This window comes from Callithrix jacchus, chromosome 1, assembly GCF_049354715.1.
Source record: "Callithrix jacchus isolate 240 chromosome 1, calJac240_pri, whole genome shotgun sequence".
NCBI lineage: Eukaryota > Metazoa > Chordata > Mammalia > Primates > Cebidae > Callithrix > Callithrix jacchus.
In genome coordinates this window covers 198,708,718-198,727,153 of record NC_133502.1, presented here as the reverse complement: position 1 = coordinate 198,727,153, position 18,436 = coordinate 198,708,718, and the positions used below count along the sequence as shown (strand labels likewise).

At 48.9% G+C, this 18,436-nt stretch overlaps 1 protein-coding gene across 6 annotated transcripts in view; it reads left to right on the top strand.

Moving 5' to 3' along the window:
• TTC28 (tetratricopeptide repeat domain 28) overlaps positions 1 to 18,436 on the top strand; it is a 708,603-nt gene that overhangs the window by 645,720 nt on the left and 44,447 nt on the right. For all 6 annotated transcript variants that reach the window (XM_078337130.1, XM_035258707.3, XM_035258622.3 and 3 more), the window contains one exon: positions 10,563 to 10,703. In XM_078337130.1, coding sequence (XP_078193256.1) covers positions 10,563 to 10,703 — 141 coding nt within the window. The remainder of the gene's footprint in view (positions 1 to 10,562; positions 10,704 to 18,436) is intronic.

Here is an 18,436-nt window from a genome sequence, read left to right as displayed (position 1 = left end):
GTCCCATATGAAAAATAACTCCCCTCCCCCTGGTTGTTCCCTGACATTTGGTTACACCCTGACTGTCTCTGTTAAGTGGTCTCTTATCCAGACCAAATAGACTTGGTTTGATAGCTCTTGGTGACACTATTTGTATAGAAACTTAAAATGTGTGCAATTTACCTAAATTTAGAGGATTATAAATAAAGCTACCACACACCCCCTCCAGTTTGCCTCATTAAGGAGATCATGTTGTATTAGAATATGCATTTTCATTATGACATATTAGGGTTTGTTGTATTTATAACAACTCTGAGGGGGGCATTCTTACAGCATTACGTGGAGGTCTCACTGTAGGACTCCCATTAGAAGCAGGCACAGTATGAGTTTTGCTATAATATTCTCATTATCCTAAACCCTCATCTCTTTTTCATTTGTTAAAGGGGTCATTTGGCTTTTTAATATAACATGTATTAGTGCATGTGTAGGAAACAAAAATCTTTAAACACTGACTTAGGCAGGTCTCTTTTAACAGCTGGTAAAATGTATGCCCATACTCCCCACACTCTACCATCATGCATCTCAAACCGTTTGATGTATAAATGTTTCTAAGTAATATGTAGCATGTACATAATATATGCAAATGTTCTTCCCAGGGACCTTCTTGGCTCTTAGTGAACAAGGGAAATGGACCTCATGGTGATCTTTGAAGACCATTTTCAGTTATAGTAGCCTGTGTTTTCTACAAGAACACAGAATCAAATGAAATTTAAAAGTATTCATAGCATATGGGAGCTGATGCCGCTAAGGAGGTCTGTGCTAATGGAAATGCCTCTGTGAACTTTGAGCTTCTCAGCCCCAATTGCCTTTAGAAAATGTGGTCCTGGTTTAGGTGGCTTCTGAGCCCTTAGAGGCTGGGATGGTGACATAGGAACAAACAGGCTGGATTCAAGCTCACCTGGCTCCATGGCCTACTTCTGCTGTTATTACCTGTGGGACCCTGGACAAGTGCCTGAGCTCCTCTGAGTCTCCCTTTAGGCGTCTTTAACAAAGATAAGAAGCTCTACCTCCCAGCTGAGCTATATCATGGTAATATGCAAGTAGGAACCTGACAATCAGTAATTGACTTCAGCTGTCAATAACGTGTCTCAACTCTGTTGCTCTTTAGGTTTGGAACTGGGGAGCCCTACAGATGAGAATGGGTACTTTATTTCAGAGGCCCAGTGGAAGGGCCCAGAACTACTCACCTGATAGAATGCTTTTCCCTACAGGCCCTCACTTCCACACACACACTTCACAGAACATGCACTCATACACAGCTCTCATGTGCCAAGCCCACTGCACCCCCCTCACGCACCAGTGTGCTTGCACACACCCCTCACACACACTTACCTTGTGCCCTTGCTACCACACACTGTAGACACCCCACCTTCACAGCTGCATATGCTTACCACCTCACATTATGTGTATCTGCTCACAAACCCCATGATTAAATGGGGCCGTTGTGACCCCTCATACAGTCCTCAACTGGCTGGGGGAGGGGAAGGAATAGCCAAGTGCCATGGATTTGGGACCAGCCTCCAAGAGCACTAGTCTTCTGCTGCTCCAAAAACCTGGCCCCAAACCACCCCTGCTAAAATAAAATTTAAAAAATTTTAAATTCCTTTCTGTAACAGTTCCTCTTCTCTCTGATCGCCTCACAGGAAGAACTTTAAGATTCTAGACAGGAAATGGAAGAAAAGCATTTTACAGTTGCTGCAAAGCCACTGTTTACTTAAGGGTGCCGGTTTTGTTTTTCCAGTGACTGACTTGGTTATCCTCAGGAGGGTACGGAAGCTAACCTGTGTGGTGGGACTTAAAACCATTTTGCAGCTGTTCTGAAGGTGGTTTACTGCTCCTGTGGCACGTCTCCCAGGTGCAGGTGATGAGGTCAAGGAGGCCTTCGGGAGTCCTTATATAGCCACCTTATATAGCCTGTGCTGAGCTCTGCTGTAGCCAAGGCCTGATGCTAGGCCTTATGAGCATCAGAGACATATGAGACAGGGTCCATGCCTCCACATCTGTCCATGCAATCAGGGGCAAAGATGGGCAGACTGAATACTCCTTATGGTCTGGATCTTAAGGAGTTATTCACCTAGTAGGTGCTTCTGGAGGTACACAGAGAATGGAGAGCTCCCTTTTGGCCAGAGGTGTTCACTGGAAGTATTCTAGAAGGGAAGGCATTAGAGCTTGTCTTGGAGGGAGAGGCTTAGTTTTCACATGCATAGCAGGTCAGGGTTGGTGAAGAGGGAGAGTCTAGGTTGAGGGAATGGCCTAAGCAAGGCAGGGAGGTGGCCCACTGCAAGGTGTGTTTGTGGAATGGACAGTGCTTGGTTTGGATGGAGCAGGCTTGTCTAAGGCAGTGATGGGAGGTAAGATTTGAAAGCTAGACTGCTGCTAGATGACAGCAGTCTTGACCCCAGGTTTTGCACTGTCCTCTGGGTGGTGGACAACATATGTGGACTCAGACAGTTAAGGCCTAATCCAGGTGCTGGTTCTTGGAAGATTAATTTGAAAGGATTTGTGTCTTATCTTAATGCCATGTCGGTGGTTTTGCTTTAGCTGTGTCTTAACCCTGCCCCTCCACCCCCCAGATATCCTACACTGCTGTCCTAACTTGCTTCAGTCCTGGCTCATTCTTCAACTCGTCTCAATTGTTGATGCCTCTGAGAGTACATAAAGGACCTCCCTTAACTAGGTGGCACCTCTCCCGCCCCAAAGCTCGTGTTTCTCTGCATTGGACACTTGCTACCTCCTGGCCTGTGGTGGAGGCATATCTGTCCACATTCACCTTCTTTCCAGGGCTGAGAACTTCTGGGGGCACAGACTCTGACACTTGGTAGAATCTCTCATAGCATCTTGCTCTTTACAGGGTCTCCAGGATATGTGAGTGAATGAGTACATTCCATTCTGGACACTTCAGGTTCCTCACCTTCACTTCTCAGAGACCAGGAGCCCAGTCTTTCTACTGCAGTTTGGACATCCCAAATTCAAAAATCCAAAATGCTCCAGAATTCAAAACTTTCTGAGCATCAACATGATGCTCAGAGGAAACGCACACTGGAGCATGTCAGATGTCAGATTTTTGGATTTGTGGTACTCAGCTGGTAAATATTCCAAAATCCAAAAAGATCCAAAATTCAAAATACTTGTGGTCCCAAGCATTTCAGATAAGGATACTCAACCTGTACTAGACAGCATTCATGTTGGTTGACTGGAGCCTTATTTATGTGATTAAACCTAATTGGTGGAGGAGAGGGTTTGAGAGCCACATTGTCAGGGAAAACTCCATTGCCAACACTTTCTCGGCAAAGATTTCAAAAATAAGACACCAAGTAATGGGGCCTTTCAATCTATTACAGTCTTTCTGTATTCATGCACGCAAGCTGTTGAGCTAACGGAAATGAAACCTTATTTATTTGATCACTGTGTTTACTGAAGAAAGAAAAGCTAGGGGAAAACCTGTATTTCTTCTTTAACACTTAAGTATAGACTAGATAATTCCAGGCCATGAGATTAGAAGGATGTGTACAAAAATGCTTCTGAGTTAAAAATGCACAATTGTTCTGGATCCCAGAGGCCAGAAGACTTTGTTTGTTTGTTTTTTAATTCAAATGTCCTTAAGAAAGCATTTTGGAAATGGACTTTTATTGTCTTATCAGTTTAACAACCAAAGCACATAGAATTCATTGATTGTTCATAGGTGTGTTTTCTGTTCATGTGTGTATAGATTCTCAGCAGGTTAATGTAATCGTTTGCCTTCTGGCCAACAGAAGGTTCATTCTATAAATAACAACTGTTAAATAATAGTATAAATTACAGCCTTGAGAGGATACAGAGAAAAGCAATTTCTAGAGTGATGTGCAGGAAGAGAAAGGAATTAAATCTAGCTTCATCCAAATATAAGCATTTCCAGAGAGACCAGTGAATGTGTGATAGTGACTGGCCTTCTGATGGGAAACTGTTCATACCCCTGGGCAGTGTCAACAGCAAATGCTAGAAGGGCCCCCACTACTGGCCCCTGCAATGGATTTGACTTTGGAGACTGTGCTGGCTGTACATTTTCTCTGGACATGAAGTCTGGAATATGGTACTGGGCCCACTGGGAGGAATTTTCTGAGGAGAATGGCCTTCACTTGTCCCTGCCCTCTTGGATGGTTCTAGCATATCTTGCTCTGGTGTGCAGCTCATACTCTTTCTACCCGCTGACTCTCCAGCTTGGCCCATAAATTTGAATGATGCCAGAGCAACTAGACAGCTGTGGCTTTGGGCAGTAAAGACACTTGACCTGAGGACGCTTCTCTGCCCTGCCCTTCCTCTCCCCCCACAACAATCCTCCACAAACCTTGCTTAATCCAAAGAGGGGTATTTCTAATAAGGTTATATGGATGAGGAGTCCCATGAAATCCAAGGGCAAACTTGGAACAGAAGAGGAAAGCTGTGGGAGCCCCTGGGCTGTGGGAGGCAGTCTGGTTCTCATCACTGCTCAGCTGCTTCATTTGGCATGTCCCGCTGCAGACCTCCAGTTTGTAGCTGGAGGTGCAAACTGCTCTCTGCTCCTAATCCCAGAGTGGGAAAATAGCCACCTTGGATGGCTCCTGTGCTCACCCACAGCCTATAGAACTAGCCACAGGAAGTTACATTCAGCTCCCCTGAATTCCAGTGCACAGATTTTGGGGAAAGGAATCTGATAGGCCAAGCTTAGAGCAGGAATCTACCTCTGGTACAGTCACCAGTTGTGGGTAGGATGGTCACTATATGTGACCCTTTGAATCAGGGAGGCAATTTCTAGAAGTAGAATCTTTTGTTTTTTTTAATTTTTTATTTTTTTTTGAAAGAGAGAAAAGAAAGGAAGAAAAAGAGAGAAAGAAACAAAAAAAGAATGAAAGAGAGAAAGAAAGAGGAAGAGAAAGAGGGAGAGAGAATGGGAATCTTGCTCTATTGCCCAGGCTAGAATGCAGTCTAAAAATGCAGTATTAAAACCTCTTTTATGCCAATAAATGTGCTTAACAATGGAGACAGGAAGGAATAAGGGAGGAAAATAACAAACAAGCAGCCAACCAGTATTTCATTTAAACCTGTGAAATGCTATGGCAATTGCTGAGGAGTGATTTACTTCCAATTATGTAGTCACTTTTAGAATAGATGTGATGTGATACTGAGAAAAATGTATGTTTTGTGGATTTGGGGTGGAGAGTTCTGTAAATGTCTATTAAGTTTACTTGTTCCAGGTCTGAGTTCAAGTCCTGGATATCCTTGTTAATTTTCTGTCTCATTGATCTGTCTAATATTGACATTGGGATGTTAAAGTCTCCCACTATTATTGTGTGGGAGTCTAAGTCTCTTTGTAAGTCATTAAGAACTTGCCTTATGTATCTGGATGCTCCTGTGTTGGGTATGTATATATTTAGGATCATTAGCTCTTCTTGTTGCATTGATCCTTTTACCATTATGTAATGTCCTTCTTTGTCTCACCTGTCATTTCCAGCTTCAGGGTTGCGAGTGGTTGGTCATTGGCAAATAACTGGTTATCAGTGCACAAGAAGCTTGGAGGCAGGTGGGGAATGGAGATAGAATGAGTTAGTAAAAAGATGTTGAGACATAAATAAAAGTGTGCCTTGTGGAGCTTCAGTTGCAACTGTCAGGGGAATGACAGAGAGCGTGTTCTTGGAGAGATCAGGTGGCCATGCTTGCAAATGAAAATCCTATCTGGAGCCTCTTGCCAAGCCCTGTCCCCAAGAACAGGATGAGCTCTGGCACAGCTCCGAGGTGCTTGATTCATGGGCCATTTCCATCTCTCTGGGGAAAGCTGCATGTGAACAGCATTTTGGAGACTGCCTCTGGTGACAGCATGATTTATATTCCCCAGAGCAGGCAGGATCTGGGCTTCTTGCAGGGTCTCTGGAACAGATGCTGGCAGGGCAGGTGGGTACCGTAAGCAGCTACTGCCTGCCTCTGGACTGCTCCCTCCCTCTAGCTCCCTCTCAGCCCTCACCAGGAGGTATACCTTGTTGCCCTGCACTTAGGCCAGCTTGTACTGACTTTGACCTTTTGCCTTCGCTGTTCTCCATAACCTCCAGACCTCAACCTTCTAGCCAACTCCAGGCAAAGGACTAGGGCGAAGTCCAGCTGGGACTCTGGCTGATGGACAAGGGTCAAGTCATGGGCCTTTCCAAGAGTAGAAAGGGCCCATGAAGGACGTCTGAGCCAGAAGCCTTAGGTCTAGAGACCCATAAGGGAAGGAGAAATAGAGTGTGTGGCCAAGTCTGGAGGGCAAGACAGGTAGGCAGGGCCAAGGGTCCAGAGCTGGGTACACAGGAGTGGAATGTAAGCAGACTGGGAAGAAAAGACAGGCAGAGCCTTAGCTTTTGGTGCCTCCCTAGCTTGCCAGGGCTGGGCAGCTGGTGGGTCAGGAGTGCCCTCCTTTTCCACTCCTCCTGCCTTGCCAGCCAGCTCACAGCCCTCTCTCCCTCAAGTTATCCTCTGCTGAGCTATGCCCGCCAGTTTTGTCTGCAAAGCCAATGTGTCTATTGTTTCTTCTCCGTTTCAGATCATGGCCATCAGAATAGGGGCTAAAATTGGGGCCGTGAGATTAAATGCTTCAGGGGCTCTTTCTGTACAGCCGCTGTTTATTTATTCACATCCTTATATTTATTCTCTCCTCCTCTCTTTTCTTGCCCTCTCCCCGACTCATCCTGTACTGATTGTTCATTCAGTCTCTCTATACATACATGTACTACTATGTAATAATTTATTTTTCATGTTGCAGATATTAGCCTGCCTATCTAGGAGCTTCTCTGGGCTTCTCAAGGGCACAAGCATTCTTTATTTGAAGTAATCCCAGCCCCAACTGAGTGTCCGGCATGAACTAGTTACACAATGAGTTTTTGAGGGTTGGTCAGCCTGATGACCAGATGAGTGAGTGTGTGGCACCAAAGCTTATCTTAGTTTTCTGACTTCCTCCCAGGATTTGGTCATAGCAGGATTTATTTTATTTTATTTTTATTTATTTTTTGGAGACAGAGTCTTGCTCTGTCACCCAGGCTGGAATGCAGTGGCACAATCTCAGCTCACTGCAACCTCTGTCTCCTGGGTTCAAGCAATTCTTCCACCTCAGCCTCCCGAGTAGCTGGGATTACAGGCATCTACCACCATGCCCAGCTAATTTTTTGTATTTTAGTAGAGATGAGGTTTCACCATGTTGCCCAGGCTGGTATCAAACTCCTGACCTCGTGATCCGCCCGCCTCAGCCTCCCAAAGTGCTGGGATTACAGGCCCAGCCTTATTTTTTAAATTAACATACAGTATGTGTCAGTCAGTATCAAAGCAAGAATAAGAAACTGTACAGTAATTTGAACAGAAATAGTTAAAGAATTGTTAACTTTAATAGAGATTGGAGCAAAAGGGATTGGCTAGTAAGAAGGAAGAACTCTTAAGAATACTAGTCATACTAGATAGTAAGCGCCTTGAAGGCAGCTCTAATGTGACTCTCATCTGTTTAGCCCCTATGTTCTTACACATGGGCCCCACCCAGTAACCATTGTTGAAGCAGTGTGAATTCAATCAGGGCCTGTGGTGACCAGATGTGCCGTCTCTAAAGCCGATCAGAAAAATGGGTGCAGGAGAGTGGGTGTACTGTGAGGACTGGTGGCGGGGCACTGGGGACTCCTACTATAGATATATGAGGCTTGTTTTGTAAATGGGAGATCCCCTTATCTGTGACATCGCCTGTTTGTTTTTCCCCTCAGTGTTAATACTTTGAAGGGTCAGGAAATAGGAAACAACCCCATTAAGCAGCAGATTCTGAGAGCTTGGTCTGTGGCTGACAGTAAGAACAGAACCGCAAGATAATGGAGGCTGATACCGGTCCCAGGCAATTCTTCTCCCCTTTGCAAAGCGCTGAATGACAAGCCGATTTCTCAGCTCCAAGCAGGCAGTTGCATTCAGTTGATAAATGTGTCCCTGGATAGAGGAGCTTGTTGAGTAATATTTACCAGGGTCTCTGTGAAGGGCCCTCAGCTCCCAAAGGAGTCTTTCAAGCCCTCACCTACTTGCCTGTTCAGCTGACGTCCATGAGGCCGTGAGAGGGATGAAAGTTTTCCAGCGTGATGGAAGTCTGGTGATTTGTTTTGATGCTAGAGGTTTCCTGGTTTCTCCTAATTCTTATATTCAGCCCCTCTCTGTCGAAGTCAAACCCCAGGAGAGAGAAGCATGGGGTCTGTGAGAAGCTTAGAGCCTTTTAGCGGGAGAGGGAGGGAGGTCAGTGAGTGCCACAGATCTGAGCTTGTATCTTAAAGAGCAGATTTTCTCTTTCTCCACTCTTTGGCTCTGTCCAGGCCTTCAATGGATAATACTACCACCTAATACTCTTTAGCCTGGTTCCTTGGCTTCTCGGAACCTCTGTCGCCTTAGATGTAAGATAGAGATCATAAGAGCTACCTCATAGAGTTGTCATAGAGATAAAATTAAATCTGTAAAAATACATTGCACGTTGTAAAATTCTCTCCAGCATAGGTCATCCATTCCTTCAGCAGTTCCCCACTGCATACCTGCTGCATGCCAGGTACTGTGCTGTGTTTAAAGAGCCAGTGCCAGACTATGAAGGCTGGGAAGAAAAGCAGGCATTAGCCAAGACTTTACCTGCTATCAGTGTGGTTCTGGGAATTACTAGATATTTTTAGCTGGGTTCTCCAGAGAAGCAGAACCAATAAAAGATAGACACACACACACATGCTCGCGCACGCACACAAACACACACACACACACGAGATAAATAGGATGTGCTTGTATTTTTATCTGTTTTTCTAAAGAGATAAAATAAACGTATTATAAGGAATTGGTTGATGTGGTTATGGAGCCTGAGAAGCCCTGGGATCTGCCACAGCAAGCTGGAGACCCAGGAAAGCCAGTGGTGTAAGTTTCAGTTCAAGTCCAAGCCTGAAGGCAAAGATTGATACACCTGCTTGGAGACAGGGCAGAGAGAGCAAATTTTCTTTCTCCACTTTTTTTGCTGTATCCAGGCCTTCAGTGGAGCAGCAGATAAGGCCCACTCACACTGGGGAGGGCAGTCTATTTTACTCAGCCTACCAGCTCAAATGGTAATCTCATCTAGAAATACCCTCACAAACACACCCCAAGTAATATTTGACCAAATATCTGGGCACCCTGCAGCCCAGTCACATTGACATAAATTTAACCATCACACCAGGGTTGGTGTTCACATAGATCACTCAAGTTTGCATAGCAGCTTTACATGCTGTGTCTCATTTGGCCTCCAGAATGAGCCAGTGTGGAGCTTAGTTCCCTTCTCTGTCACAGGTATCACCAGGCTGGCCATTTGAAGTGGATGATATTTGCCTTAAACCCAAATCTCCTTGCACCAAGCCTTATTCCTCTCGGTGACAGGAGGCCTACCGCTTTCCAGAGACCCACCTGCCTAGCACATGAGAGGCTTGCAAGTCTGTCTGCTGCCTGCAGTGCCCTGGTGCCCTCCACTTCTTCACACCGGTCCTTGGTTAGCAGGAAGGTCTGAAAGTAGTTTTCCTGTGGGCTTGGAATTATCTGTGGGTGAGATATCAGTAAGCATCTCAGCAAAGTCTGAATGTGGCTCTGATGCCTCGGATAGGTGAGGGCTCAACATACACCTGTGCCTTTGTGAGCCTCAGTTGGTTGGGAGGTGTGGTGTGGTATGGGGAGGATGGCTGCAGGTGGGCAGCACTCTCACAGACACATTTGCCCCAGCCTGGCTGTCTGTGTCTCATCAGAGCATAGTGCATGGCTTTCACATTTAATAAGCCATTTTAATCATGCTTATGAATCAAGGTACTCCTGGGCAATTCTGTTTACTTAAAACTCGTTGTGAGATGTTCTATTAAAGTCTGTCATAAGGGAAATAGGAATCTATTAATTCAAAAATGGTCACCTCCTCATGCTGAGCTTGGAAAATGGGCCAAATCGGCGGCAGTTCTCAGGTTTGCGTCTCCAGCAGTGCCTGCCCTGCTAGCATCGCAGATCTTGCCAGCATATTTGTCTCCTCGTCTGGAAAATGCTATTTTAGGCTGCATGTCCCCCTTGCCTAGACAGTAACCAGCACAGCGTAGGTGCTCAGTTACTGTTTCTGGAATGAACTGGACTGCAGCTTGTGGAGGGAGGATTGCCTCACAGCTGCTCTTGCCTCCACTCTATGCTGGGAAGAGTGCCTGGCCAGCCCATCACAGCTGGCACCTCACCTAGTCTGTCATGCATGTCCTGGACGCTGGAATGCAATTCTTACGCAGACACAGCCCCTGTAGAGAGTTCAAAGCAGAGTTGGGGGTGACAGGCCGTAAACAACGAACCAGAGTTCATCTTTAGAAGTAGTGGACAAAAGCAGCTCCAGAAGAGGGCCTCAGGGATACTGAGGAGGGAGTGGGGGGATGCTGGCATCTGGAGCCATCGGCACTGGAGGTTTGTTTGGTGACAGAATGGCACAGGACCTCAGAGCCGACTTCTGTAGCTCAGCGCTTCCTTTCTCTGATTGGCTTTTTCTGCAATTTTTCCTGCAGGGCCTGTGCCAGCAGTGAAACGGAAAGTGAAGCAGGAGACATCATGGACCAGCAGTTTGAAGAGATGAACAGCAAGCTCAACTCGGTCACTGACCCCACTGGCTTCCTGCGGATGGTTCGCCGAAATAACCTCTTTAACAGGTGCGTGTGGGGCTCCTTCCGCAGGCCCAGCACAGGGCAGGGTGCTCTGAGCGCAGATAGTGTGCTTTCAGTGGACGCTCCTTCCGGCTGGTTAGGCTCCTGGCTCGTGTCATGCATTTGCAGCAGCAAGCGTGAAGCCTCCGCAGCCCCATGCCCGTCAGGGCCTCTGCTTCACAGCAGTGTCTCCCGCTCAAGCGAGAAAACAGTGACATGCTTGACGTGACAATTCTCATTTGGCTGGGATGGGAGTCCCAGGGGACAGTTGGCTGCTTCTTCATATAGCCTCAGAGCTGACTTTCCCAACATCAGGCAGAAGCCAGAGTAACTTCACATACTTCTTCGCTAACTTCTGCAAGTAACTCATGGGCCAGGTACCTGCATTGACTTCCTGGCCTGACATTCAGGGAGGTCAGGGAGAGTGAGAATGCCATCACTGTTGGAGGGAGAACCTGGGCCTAGGAATGCACTCATTCAGACCCAGGCTCACCTGTCTGTGCCAAGACCTCACTTCCCTGTTACCTACCAAACAGGCCTTAATGGTTTTAAGATGAATCTGGTTTAAAATTTCCAAGCCAGCACACCCCTTTTTTTCCTCAGGAGTCCAGATAAACAGGGCAGGCTGTTGGGGTTGAGGGACACCTGTCCCACTGTCATTTGGTTGCCAGGCAACAACCTGGGAGTACATTTTGACAGACCTCTTTGGAAAGACATCACAGACTCCCTAGGTCCCTGCCACACAACCTGAGGGCCTGCCTTTAAAGGGCAGCTGGTTGACCCTGGAACACAGGAGGGAAGTGACTGTATGCTGGGTGGGAGGCAGCCTCTGCTTGGCAGTCCTGCTGTGCAGGGCATTGTGTGCCCTGTCTGTTCCTACTCCAGGCCCTAGTTTCCTCTCTTTATTGTGCTGTCAGGGTGACAAATGTGTGTTGACTTTCCCAGGGCTGAGTTGAGTGGGAAGAGAGCCAAGGGCAGGGGATGTAGGAGCTGGCAGCCTGGTTGTAAGGAGGCCAGAACTTCCAGCTAGTTTGCCCCTAGTCGCTTCTCCCCAGCCGCCTTCACAGTTGTCTCTCCCTGCTTTTGGTTTCATGCAGGGACACAACCAGGTGTGAGGAGGCCTGGGACTGGGCCTGGACTCATGTTCTTGCCCTGCCAACTTCACAGCCAGTGAGGCAGGCGACACTTAACCTCCGCTGTGTGAGGCAAGCTGAGGACATAAACTAGAGTGTGAGGAGCTCAGAGCGCAACCTCAGCCTCTGGCCTTGCCACTCACGAGCTGTAGGACCCTGGGGAGGCAGTTTCACCTCTGTCAGCCTCAGTCTCATCCTCTATGGAATGGCAAGGGCTTCTTACCCTGCAGGCTTCCTGTAATGTGGGAATAAAGGAGCCAACGTATAAATCACACACTGACGGATTTAATGCATGGAAGGCACTGTACAATTGGTGGGTTTCTGCTGTTTTGAGTAAAGTTGGAAGAATAGTGCTAAATTTAAATTCTTAAGAGCAGGGGTGGGGGTCGCATTGGCTCACGCCTCTAATCCCAGCACTTTGGGAGGCCGAGGTGGGTGGATCAGGAGGTCAGGAGATCGAAACCATCCTGACCAATACAGTGAAACCCCATCTCTACTAAAATACAAAAAATTAGCTAGGCATGGTGGTGCATGCCTGTAGTCCCAGTTACTCAGGAGGCTGAGGCAGGAGAATTGCTTGAACCTGGGAGGTGGAGGTGGCAGTGAGCCGAGATTGCGCCACTGCACTACAGACTGGCGGCAGAGTGAGACTCCATCTCAAAAAAAAAAAAAAAGATAACATGGGGGAGAAACTTTGGAAGAAATGAGACGTCTGTGTGCCTGTGCAGCAGCTGTTGGCCACCTTGGGTTGTAGCCTCTTCCATCCTCCTTCCCTTCCTACATCAAGTCCTTTACATGAGAGAGCTGCCAAAAGACCTTTAGACATCCATGGTGACCTCGTTGCAGGCACTCAAGCAGTCACAACCAGTCCCCCAGGACCTCAGCACTATGGAAGAAAAGGGTCAAGCCAGGTATACCTTGGGCCCTAGCTTGCCAACCCTGGGCCTGGGGGTGGCGTGCATTTTGAGTGGCGGAGTGCTCATTTTGAAAAGATGGGGTTTTTGCTTTTGTTTCTGCTTTTGAGACGGAGCCTTACCCTTGTCATGCTGGAGTACAGTGTGTGACCGCAGCTCACTGCAACTTCCATTTCCCAGTTTGAAGCCATTCTCCTGCCTCAGCCCCCCGAGGAGCTGGGACTACAGGCACGCACCACCACGCCCAGCTAATTTTATGTATTTTTAGTAGAGACTGGGTTTCACCATCTTGGCCAGGATGGTCTCTATCTCGTGACCTTGTGATCCACCTGCCTCAGCCTCCCAAAGTGCTGGGATTACAGGCGTGAGCCACCATGCCTGGCCTGGAAAGATAGTTTTTGTTCTTCTGAGCAGCCCTGCAGTAGCTTCAGTGAGCACAGTACTGTAGATGAATTTGTTGATTCATTTACACAACACAATCTGTGCCCCCAGCCAGGCTGAGTACTGTGCCCAGCCCTGGCAACTGAGTGGGGAGCAGCAAGGCCCACAGCCCCAGAGCCTGCACCCAGCTCCCTTGGCAAGATCTGACCCAACCCAGTACCACCTTGTGAAAAGCAAAGCAGTTGAAAGGGTCTCTGCAGACTCTTCCAGTCCTGACCCTTTAGAGGACACCAAGGGCAGATTGGATGAGGGAAATACCCAGCATTCTTCCCACTTCAATGCAGTGAGCCCTTAAGGCCCAGGAAAGTTTGCAACACTGCATGTTTTCTGGTACCTCTCTCGGAAGCCCAGGAAGGGGGGCTCTGGCCTTCATCCCACAAGAGAGTGGAGCTACTGCTGATGGAACCACAGAGGCAAAGGTATCCTTGTTAGAACAGTGCAAACTTCCCTTGCACACTTTCAGTGCAGCCTCACATCTTACAGCTGAGCACACATAGGCTGGAGAGGAGGGAGACCTGCCCACGAATAGGTGCCAAAACACGCCTTGCAGCTTCCCTGCCAGCCTGTCCCGGCCCTGCTGGGGGGCCCCAGGCCTCCCTCTCTGCCCCATGTATGGCCAGGGATCTGGGCTAAGAGATGCACTGGCTTGTGACTGAACAGAACGGCTAGAAGTGGCTTTTCTGCAGGTTGCTGATAGTGGTTAGCATTTGCGGAGTGCTCGTACCCTAGAGCCAACAGAGGTGATGTGGAAGCAGCCATGTGTGTAGAGCCTGTGTGCTGGAGCGGTAAGGGCTCCCCTCTCCAGGGGCTCTCTAGCTCAGTGATTTTATGGATTCCTTGGCCCCTTTGTTCCTGGGTGGTTTGCTGGACTGATTTGGCAATGAGGCTACCGTAGCTAATGCAAGTCAAGTGAGACTTGGCTTTAGGTTTTCCTCCCTTCTCACTCCAGGAGTTGGTCTTTGTTCTGCTGTCATTTCTGAGGTCTCTGCAATCATTATTTTTCTTCTTGCCTATTGGCAGAAAACACATTTGCATTTTGAACTCAGGGTAGGTACAGCTATTGAATGAAAAACAAAGGCTCTTCTCTTGGCTAGCACCCTGACCTTGGTGTGAGCCCCAGGGGCAGAGCAGCAGCCCTACCCTTTGAGAGTGAGGCTGAGGACTGGTAGGCCAGCACATGCATGTAAGTGTGTGTGTGTGTGGGGGGGGGGGGTGCTATGGGAATGGATGTGTATATTTGTATGTGCAGGGTTGTGTATGTATGTGTTTGTGTGTAGTATGTATATGTGGTATGTGTGTATGTGACTGGACCTGGGGTAGTCAGCAGATCTCATTTGCTGTAGAAAAGTGAAGGAAGAACAGGATAGGCTTTTGACTGCATCTTGGATCCTGGACTACAGGGAGTGCCTTGGTATTAGGGTACACCCATCCAGAGTCATTTAGAACCAGTATCTTCCTGACTTCCGTGGCCACCGCTGGCGCAACAAGCATCCTGGATCTTTAATTTTCCATGTTGTATCTGTGTGGAACACAGTGTGGAGAGGGACTTTGTTATTGTCCAGAGAGCAGTGACTAGAGCCAAAACAGAGGACAAAGGAGTCTCCTTATGCTAAAGAGAGGTGCACAGCAGGGCCAGAGCCCACCCTCAGGTCTCTGCAACTTCCCTCCAGTGCCCTGCGACACACTCTGGGTCTCTCACAGGAGACTGGATAAGGAGTCAGCAAGAGAGAACCTCAGTTTGGTAGGGGGTCCTTCCAGAGAATCCCCAGCAAAAACCGGGGTCCTACTAGATGGGGAAAGAGGCATCTTCATCCCATGGGCCCAGCCTCCATGACTACAGGGCAGGGAGAAAAGAAAGAAAGGAAGGTTCCAGGTGGGAGTGGGCCAGCCACAGCGCTCAGCGTGCCCACACTTAACATGGCACGGGTGTGTGTGTGTCCCGCTGGGTGGATCACATGGGCCCAGCACCTTACTGGTTCCCCACCCAGGAGGTTGTCTGCTAGACAGGGACCTCAGCCACATGTTATGAAGTGTGCAGCCAATGGCAGGGTGGAGGGGATCTGGGGGAGCTGCAGCTGGCTGCCCTCTTGAGGAGTGCAGAGGAAGGCCCTACAGAGCTTTTCCCTTCCCCTTTCCCCTCTGCCCTCAACACCTGAGGGTCAGGCCCTGAAAGTGGAGAGCATTAGTGCTCCCAGAGTCTGCCCTGCCCTCCATATCCGTGCATGAAAGCCTGGCCTATAGTGCAGGTGGGAGAGAATGCGGTGACTGTAATACACAGGAGGATTTCCTGAAAGCCCGGGGAAGAAAGTGTCAGCAGGACAGTGGAGAGAAGAGCCATCTCCACAAGGCCAGCCTGGCCAGTAAGCTGGGACCTGGCACACATGTGTCTTTCTGTATGTGTATCTACATGGATGTGTAATTGTAATTATTCTCTCCCCCCCCCCAGAGACAGCCTCATTGTGTCACTCAGGCTGGGTTATAAGTGGTGCCATCATAGCTAACTGCAGCCTCAAACTCCTGGGCTCAGGCAATCCTCCTGCCTCAGCCTCCTAAGTAGCAGGGACCACAGGTGCACACCACCTCACCCAGCTAATTTTTTGAAATTATTTTTTGTAGAGACAGGGTCTTGCTATATAGCTCAGGTTGGTTCAAGTGATCCTCATGCTTTGGCCTTCTGAAGTGTTGGGATCACAGATGTGAGCCTCCGTGCCTGGCCAGGCTGTGGTTCTTTGTGAACATACATGTGGGCCATCCTGCTTTAGGGCCACACAGAGGCGCACTGCAGCAATGCTGCCAAAGCCCAGTGTAGGCCAGCGATCTGCTCGTCACCCAGCAAGCACCTGTCTTCCCAGGAAGCACATGGTGCAGAAGAGAAATCTCGGGCGCCGGGGCCAGCCAGACCTTGATTTGAAACCTGGCTCTGCTCTTTAAGGTGCCTTCAGCTTTTTACTTTTTTATCTGGAAAATGAAGGTGACCATGCCTACTGACAGTTGTTCCTAGGACGCAGTAAGTGTGGCAATGACCAGATGTATCCTGCTGTGTAGCTAGTAGTTTCTTTCTCTCCCTACTGTGAGTCTGAGGTTTCTTTGGCACCAAAGGCTCTTTTATGAGGGATGAACCAACCACTCAAAAGATCTGAAAGTTCAAATCTCCACCAAGAAGCCTGATAGATTGATATTTCTTCATAGTACAACCTCTCTCAGCGCCACCAGAAACACTTTGAATAAATGCAGAGTGGGGACCCAGTCTGCCACCAGCTATAGCTAGAGCCCTGGCTTTGAACCCCTAAGGTTGCATGCCCACCTTTCTGGCTGGGGTCCTGATCCCTGTCCCCTGCTCCTTGTCGGTGCCTCTGAGGCTTTTGGCCCCAGTAAGGAGCTAAGTGTTCTTTCCACCCCTGACCTCCAGGTCACCTGTGCCATATTAAATGTGGGCATGCAGAGCATGCTGTGGCTGGCCTCCATCCATATTCACCTCCCTGTGGGCAAGGATCTTCCCTGCCTATTCTAATACCTATCAACAGCCTGAAACGGCTTCTGGTGCTCAGCAGGTGACTTGCCCCAAGTCTGCCCTCTTGTCATTGGCAGAGATGAGATCTGCCCCTCACTGGATGTGACTTTCTCCCTCACGTTGATCCCATTGCCATCCACCTGGGGCAGGCTGACAGTCTTCACTGGGGCATAGTTTTGATTGTGTCCCTCTCTCACCAGGAGTCACAGGAGCTCTAGTGGAGTTGGGTGGAAGTATGGAGCTTGACATCTGAGTACTCCACAGTCTTACCCTGACACACTTCCCACCCTCTGTCCTAATCCAAAGGAACCCCAGACCTGCCCATTCACATCTCAGGGTCTTCACTTGGGTATAGGGACATTGCTAAAGAGGGCTTTCCTTTGAGGTGCTGTCTTAAACACAGCATCTTTCACAAATCCACCTTGGATTGCCCCAACTGGAAATCACTTCTCCCTTCTCTAAAACTTCCTGGTGCTTTCTCTGTGGGTAGGGTGCCACAACCTTGCACCTTACATTTGTCACCTGTGTCCATGCCCTCTCCCCTCCCAGGCTGTGCACTCGTGCCAGGCTCAGTCACTTCTGATTTCTCTCTCTATCCCACAAGGAGCCTAGCAGGGTGGGTACAGGCAGTTGCTTAAGGAAGGCAGGAAAGGAGGAAGGGAGGAAGGAAGGAAGGAAAGGAGGAAGGGAGGAAGGAAGGCAGGAAAGGAGGAAGGGAGGAAGGAAGGAAGGGAGGCTGGGAGGAAGGAAGGGAGGAAGGGAGGGAGGAAGGAAAGGAGGAAGGAAGGAAGGAAAGGAGGAAGAAAGGAAGGAAGGAAAGGAGGAAGGGAGGAAGGAAGGAAGGAAAGGAGGAAGGGAGGAAGGAAGGAAAGGAGGAAGGAAGGGAGGAAGGAAGGAAGGAAAGGAGGAAGGGAGGAAGGAAGGAAGGGAGGCTGGGAGGAAGGAAGGAAGGGAGGGAGGAAGGGAGGGAGGGAGGAAGGAAAGGAGGAAGGGAGGAAGGAAGGAAGGAAAGGAGGAAGGGAGGAAGGAAGGCAGGAAAGGAGGAAGGGAGGAAGGAAGGCAGGAAAGGAGGAAGGGAGGAAGGAAAGAAGGGAGGCTGGGAGGAAGGAAGGAAGGGAGGAAGGGAGGGAGGGAGGAAGGAAAGGAGGAAGGGAGGAAGGAAGGAAAGGAGGAAGGGAGGAAGGAAGGAAGGAAAGGAGGAAGGGAGGAAGGAAGGAAGGAAAGGAGGAAGGGAGGAAGAAAGGAAGGAAAGGAAGGGAGGAAGGAAGGAAAGGAGGAAGGAAGGAAGGAAAGGAGGAAGGAAGGAAGGAAAGGAGGAAGGGAGGAAGGAAGGAAGGGAGGCTGGGAGGAAGGAAGGAAGGGAGGAAGGGAGGGAGGAAGGAAAGGAGGAAGGGAGGAAGGAAGGAAAGGAGGAAGGGAGGAAGGAAGGAAGGAAAGGAGGAAGGGAGGAAGGAAGGCAGGAAAGGAGGAAGGGAGGAAGGAAAGAAGGGAGGCTGGGAGGAAGGGAGGAAGGAAGGAAGGGAGGAAGGGAGGGAGGGAGGAAGGAAAGGAGGAAGGGAGGAAGGAAGGCAGGAAAGGAGGGAGGGAGGAAGGAAAGGAGGAAGGGAGGAAGGAAGGCAGGAAAGGAGGAAGGGAGGAAGGAAGGCAGGAAAGGAGGAAGGAAGGAAGGAAGGGAGGAAGGAAGGAAGGGAGGAAGGAAGGAAGGAAGGGAGGCTGGGAGGAAGGGAGGAAGGCAGGAAG